The sequence below is a fragment of the Sinocyclocheilus grahami genome, unplaced genomic scaffold, assembly GCF_001515645.1.
Source record: "Sinocyclocheilus grahami isolate Dianchi unplaced genomic scaffold, SAMN03320097.WGS_v1.1 scaffold37.1, whole genome shotgun sequence".
NCBI lineage: Eukaryota > Metazoa > Chordata > Actinopteri > Cypriniformes > Cyprinidae > Sinocyclocheilus > Sinocyclocheilus grahami.
Window position 1 is genome coordinate 1,483,319 of NW_015505216.1, and position 6,939 is coordinate 1,490,257.

A 6,939-nucleotide genomic window follows, 5' to 3' on the forward strand; every position below is an offset into this window, starting at 1 on the left:
GGACTCCCGCATTCTTCAGAACATTTGCTGTACATTCACAGCAGACAGACACAAGTGTCATTATGCGTTGATGCTTTGGAAACAAAGTCAAACGTTCAAAAACAAATGTAAATAAATGTGAGGCCAGCAATGCTTATGCATTTTGCCACTTTCTCCTAAATCACTGATACCTAGCAACAGGGGTAAGCACATGTAGCTTTTATGATGCAAAAATACTGTGGTTTGGAATTAAAAAACAAAGTGTGAACACAATCCAGTGCAGACAGGGGTAGGGGAGCAATCGAACTCTGGTTTAGACCAAACAATTGAACCAAGTGCGAAAGCACCCTAAATAGTGTTACACATTCTGACTAGCACAATCAAACTTGTAATAGTTCAATTATGTTGTGTGTTGTAGCACCTCTTGCATTTCCTCAGATGTGTGCTCATGGGTAGAGCTCATTACCTGAGCCACCACACCCACGTCTGCCCTCTCCTCATATACCTGTCCTTCACTTTGTCTCTGTGTCTGAGAGGTCTGACCTTCACACTTCTCTTCTGGCACATGCTCTGACACTGTGGTGGTGGTAATCTCTCCCTCTCTAGTGCAGCCTTGTTGGCCCAACTCTTTCACGGCACAAAGCAAAGCATCCAGAGCAGAGGAAGACTCGGACACACAGTGCACACCCTCCTCGCCTTCCTGTCTTGCTTCTCCTACGGTCTCCCCGGAAGACTCCACCAGCACGTACTGAGTGGTCTGCCCTCCTGTCACTGTAGACACTTCCCGACCAGATGTGATGAGCTGCCCATCCTCAGTGATGTGCAGCACTTCGGCCAGCTGACTAGACATAGCGAGGGTCTGTAAGGTGGCAGCAGCTGACTCCTCCAGGGCCTGATCGATGGCCACCTCTCCCCCGCCATAGCCCTGAATGATGATGACCTGCTGAACAGCGTCAGAACCCAGTTCACTCTCATCAGGGGCGAAAGTGGTGTCTGCTTGGACAAAGGTTGCCCCCTGTCCCTTCAGACGACACTCGAAGGACTTGGACACAATTCCTGCCACAAACATGGGAGAGAGTAGAAAGACATTTCTAGTTCAAGTCTGCCTGTAAACCATTTATGTTTGCTGCACAATAGACAAATAACATCCTGTACCTTAAAACAAAGTCAATTTGAGTAACATTTATTTTATTACTAGTCCCACAAGTCATTTATTTCTCCTGTTTCCAGCGCACACATCATTCCTATGGGAATGCAGACCTCTATTTTGTAGCTCAATATGACCATTTTATAAGAGACTGATCTGTCAGTTAATACTGAAAAAAGGCACAACAGGATCCAGATACAGCCAATATTAGCAATTATCATGACGTTTTCTTGGACCTCTTCATTGTCATCGTTAAAGGTGGGGTAAGCGATTTTTCAAAAACGCTTTAGAAAACTGATTCAGGCAGAGTAGCAAAACAAACTTGTAGCCAATCAGCAGTAAGGGGCGTGTCTACTCATGATGTGGAGGAGAGAGCGTTCAGTGCACAGGACGGACATTAGCCGAGCGACAGAAAGATAGAGGTGGCGGATAAAAAACAAAATAGGAAAACGTCTGCATAACAAAAGAAGGCTTAAGGCAATATGGCAAGATGTAGGACCCGTGTAAATATCAGATCAGCTTTCCAGCGCTGGAGAGAACTCAAGGAGCGGAGGCCTGCGATCGGACGCCGAGGTTGCTTTGTTTCTTCTCGATAGGTGAGTAACACCGTGTCTGCGCCGCAACAGCTAAAGTCTGTCAACAAAGCGACCGTTGAGAGTTCTATAGTATTTTGTCACGCCGCGCCACTCGCGTCTGGTGTAGACACGGTGTAACATTGGTTTTGCTTTGTTTCACAGAACTAATCGTTGCCTGGGTTGTGTACGTATTTGTGGAGCGGAGCTATCAAAATAGGGGCGAGACCCTTTTGGGGTAGGAGCGTGTTTGTTTTGGTGATTTCAAATGTCAACATTGGCTACAAGAAATCGCTTACCCCACCTTTAAAGGGGTCCTATTATGCCTCTTTTTACAAGATGTACAAGAAGTCTCACGTGCCCCCAGAATGTGTCTGTGAAGTTTCAGCTCAAAATACTTAAAATACCCACAGATAATTAATTATTCCACACTGTAAATGCCCTTTTTTGAGTGGAAGCAAAAACATACCGTTTTTGTGTGTATCTCTTTAAATGCAAATTAACACTTTTGTCATTTGTCAAATAAACACAAAGTTATGTCAAGAACACACAGTTTACATTAACTGTAGACCAAAGTATTAAATATGAAAACTGAAAATATTTGAGGATAATTTCGGTTTTGTTTTAGTTATAAAGCAAGGCATGATTATTTCAGTTAATTTTCCTTTTTTGAATTTATTTCATTTTTCTAGGTTATTTTTTGGAATTTCATTTTAGTTTTAGTTTAAGTCCAGTTAACTATAATAACCTCGCTATCTATGGGACACGGATGGGAACTCATGCATTTCAGCGTGAAAGAGAAGGCTCAGGGTTTGATCAGATATCTCTCCTTTTATCTTATTAAGATAACAAGATGGAAGGTGCAAGACAGACGTGGTACCTGCATGTAAGTAAGCCAGGTCTGGGTTCTCAATGTCAGGGTGAGTCTCTTTGAGATGATTTCTGAAGTCCATCGGGGCATTGGTGGCATAGCTGCACTTGGGACAGTTATACATCTTCACCCCCTCATGCTTGCCTGTGTGCAGGATGTGTTTTCGGATATTCTCTGCACAGTTAGATCTGATAAAAGAAGGTACACATTCTATGCAAATCCATACAACAACCAAAAAATGTTCAACAAAAGAAGAGAAGAGAAGCAACTTGACAGCATCATCATCATTATTATTAATAATGATCAATTATTAATAAAGGTTCTGATGATTACAAATGTATAAAACCGTTTTTGCTGCTTGATATTTTTGTGGAAAACCGTTATGATCCACCCCCCCCACCCAGTTATTTTGAACTTTGATTAGAAAGTTCAAAAGAACTGCATTTATTTGAAGTAGAAATCTTCTGTAACATTTTAAATGTCATTACTGTCACTTTTGATCAAGCTTGTTCCTGTGCCTTGTTTTAACCCTCATTATCTTAGGTATTTATATTCCCCTGTTCAGTTCTGTTCTTTGTCTGTTCTTGTCTGTAGTTAATGGTTTAGTTTTCTGTTCTCCTAGCATTCCTTAGTCTACACTTATCCTACAGGGTTCTTTTTCCAGACTTCTGTGTAGACTTTCAGACACTATTTCATAGTAAAATCAAATGATTGAGTGTGTAACAATTAAAGGTATTTGAATAAAGGTTCAATTCACAATTTGGTACTCTCACAATACTACAAACTAATGTTGTCACAGTAACAAAATTTCAGTAAGCGGTACCAATACCAGTAAAAATTCTCAGTACTTGGTACAATAGCAAAAACTATTGGAACTATTAAACTATTTTATTTAGCTATTTGAAAATAAATATTTATTTGTTTATTTTAACGCCATATCAGAAACAATGGCTATATTCAAGGCAACATTAACAATATAATTTCAATACATCATTTACAATAATATAACATTTTCTTAAGAAACAATCATTATACAAATATATAAAAGAAACAACTATAGTACTTATGAAAATCATATACAACTTTCAGTTTAATCAGTGATAAAAATTCTAAAATTCTTCCAGGAGAGACTTAAAAAAAAAAAGAAGTATTTTAGTATATTTTCTGAATAATATTGTTGTCTAATATCATTTCAAATTGGACATTCTATTAAAATGTGTTTTACGCTCAAAAAGTTCTTACACAAGTCACAGACTGGTTTCTCTTCTACTTTCAATAAATATGAACGAGTGAGTCTTGAATGTCCAGCTAAGTAAATAATACATTAAAACAGAATGTAGCCTTTAAGTATTTTTCAATTAAGTAAACACTGCTTTAAAAAAGTTGAGCAAAAAAATCTGTAATAAAATGAAGAACAACAAGTGTTCTTGTTTTGTTTTATATTAAATAAAGATTGTTGCAAGTAGATACTTTACTCTCGGTTTGTGAATCAACCCGTGATAAAATGTTTTTTTTTAGCACCAAATCAGCATATTAGAATGACTTCTGAAGGATCATGTGACTGGAGTAATTTATTTCCTAGCTGCTGCAAGCACCACCACATGACTAAGCAGTGTCATTCAAAACACCTCTCTTATGTGCTTTCAGCTACTAACATTAATTGTTTCAGGCAAAAAAATAAAAAATAAAAAGAATTTACCAGGGAGATTTTCTATTTTCTATCGTTTGCCATTTGTTTTCCAGGACTGGGAAATTTGTCATAATTTATTTATAGTTTTCCAGGACATGTGGGAACCCTGAATGTGGTCACGTGTTTTTGACCACCACCAAATGTGATTAAAAGCCCAAAACAAAACAGTGTAAACAGGGTTTGCATTTGTAGTTGAGTTAATCCAGGGGTCGGCAACCCGCTACTCTTTCACCCCTCTGCTGTGGCTCTCTGTAGCATATAAAATATGCGGAGGACGTGTTCCCCCGACTTTTAATAAAACCTAAACTCTTCCCCTGCTCTTTTTTTTTTTTTTTGTCTAAGTGTGTTCACGTAGACGTTTTCATGGGCCAGCGTGAATAAATCTAGATTTAAATGAAAAGAGACAAGATAGTCACATCGTTCTGGATACGTTTTATTCTTGTCCAAAACAATGTGAACATTACGGAGTGCTCAACACGCTCATGCAGTGTATGTACTCGAAGCCGGAGGGCGCTCTCGCGTTGAAAGTCTAAAACGGACTCATAGAAGTAGTAAGAACTTTTGACGTGCCAGGAAATCCGTAATATGGACAAAGGCATCCAGCTATCGCTGTAACTAAGCTGAATAATAAGCATAAACCATAACTGATGAAACGTGAAGACAATATATGGTTTATGTGTGTTTTTCAAGTCTCCTCCAGGTAATAAAGTATATGAATGATACAGTGCTAACTGACATAAGATAGCATTTATTATAGTACAGAAGCTATAAAATATATTGTCTGCCTTATTCTGTGCTAAAAATGGAAAAAGTGTTTGTAGTATACAATCAATCATAATCAAAAAATTGTCATTATGAAAATATATATAAAAAAATATTATAGAATACAAATGAATGGTTATTTAAAATTAAATTTTTTTCGTCAATTACATACATACCTAAATAGATATTATTATTACATTTGACATTTCTGTCCCCCTCACTTCTGAAATGATTGTTACGCCCCTGCCTTGTAACATAACTGAATATAACACTTTAGCTATATGCCGTGTTATCTTCATTTTAAGGATCAAATCGGTTTTGTGGCTCCACATGAAATTTATTCGGTGGCTCTTTTGAGGCTCAAAATGGCTCTTTTGATGTTGAAGGTTGCAGACCCCTGAGCTAATCAGTCCTGATGCATCCAGGACAGCAGAGAAGGAACTTTTTGTTCATAACCACAAAAAAAGACTGAGCCGAGTTTGTTGTACCTGTAGTCACACCAAGGGCAGCGATAGGGCTTCTCGCCTGTATGCACACGTTTGTGGCGCGTCAGGTGGGACTGTGTGGTTGAGGCAAAATTGCACAGCTGACACTTGAACGGTCGTTCACCTGCAGAGCAAAGGCATTAGAACGAGACATTGAAAGTTGATTTAGAAGACCTATAAAAGGTTTGTCTTGACAGACTTTGCTTAGTTAAAAATTATTTGCATTTGCAATTTTGAAAATATACATTTTGATTAGATTTAATTCTGCTTCTTTACATCCAAATTCGAATTGCAATTCTGCATCCTGTTTGCTCAATTCAAATTCAGGAACTAAACTGAAATATAAAAAAGGGCAGTCTCAATTTAATTCTAATTGTGTACAACCCTGGTGTGTACCTGTGTGTTGGCGTCGATGTTTGGTCAGGGCATGACGAGTTCCACCAGCAAATCCGCAGAGATCACACAGGAAAGACTTCTCTCCTGAAACAGAAAAGTCATGGATGAATAGCACTGTAAAAATTGAGAAGTTGACAGTATGATTTACACACACACTTGAAATTAGCCTGTTGCCGAGCAATGCAATGATAGCTAATGCAGGACGAGCTTCGAGGGACCTAACAATCCTGGATCATGTCAAATCATCATACAATATTTATACAATATAGAACACATTTTTTACAACGTTGGTTGCAAGGATCAGGATCGTTCCTTGTCAAATGTAATACCTAATGAGACAGCATGCAATTTCAGACGAACCTTGTATGTCTGTCCATACAAGATGCAACAATCAAACAATCACAAATAACAGTCTAACAGAAGAGTGTGTGTTCGGGCTCTATTTGCAAGCGCACCACTGTCTTGCACTCACAATGAAATAGTTGAGTACATAATCAAATTCATAAAAAGTAAACCATTTTAAAGGGGTCATATGATGCTATTTTAAAGATCATTATTTTGTGTATTTGGTGTAACAGAACACGTTGACATGCTTTAATGTTCAAAAAACATATTATTTTTCAAATACTGTACATTATTGTAGGTCCTCTATGCTCCGCCTCTCTCAAACACGTTGTTTTCAACAAAGCCCCCTTCTTTGACAAGTGCAGTCTGCTCTGATTGGCCAGCTGACCCAGTGCATTGTGATTGGCCGAACACCACAAGCACGCGTCGGAAGTGTAACGCCCCTTAATCATAATCGCGAGCGTCAGCTTTCAAAGTAAATATCAAGACAGTTAATAATGTCATTAGTTTTACCATCAGTTCAAGCCCGAAAGGGCAACAGAGTCGCGTGACAGACACAGTGATGATGCAGTACACAAGCCGCAGTTAAGACAGCTGACGTGCTATGATTTCTGACAGGCTGTTCACTCTCCTGTGATGTGACCCTGTTCCCCTCACACACACACACACACACACACGACGCGTTACTCTGG

General features: G+C 38.7%; 1 protein-coding gene across 1 annotated transcript in view; it reads right to left on the reverse strand.

Moving 5' to 3' along the window:
* Positions 1-379: 379 nt before the first annotated feature.
* Positions 380-6,939, reverse strand: part of LOC107581756 (zinc finger protein 407-like) — a 49,699-nt gene continuing 43,139 nt past the window's right edge. Inside the window, exons 6-9 of the mRNA XM_016267408.1 lie at positions 5,903-5,986; positions 5,510-5,630; positions 2,579-2,757; positions 380-1,035 (exon numbers count right to left, since the gene is read on the reverse strand). Coding sequence (XP_016122894.1) covers positions 380-1,035; positions 2,579-2,757; positions 5,510-5,630; positions 5,903-5,986 — 1,040 coding nt within the window. The remainder of the gene's footprint in view (positions 1,036-2,578; positions 2,758-5,509; positions 5,631-5,902; positions 5,987-6,939) is intronic.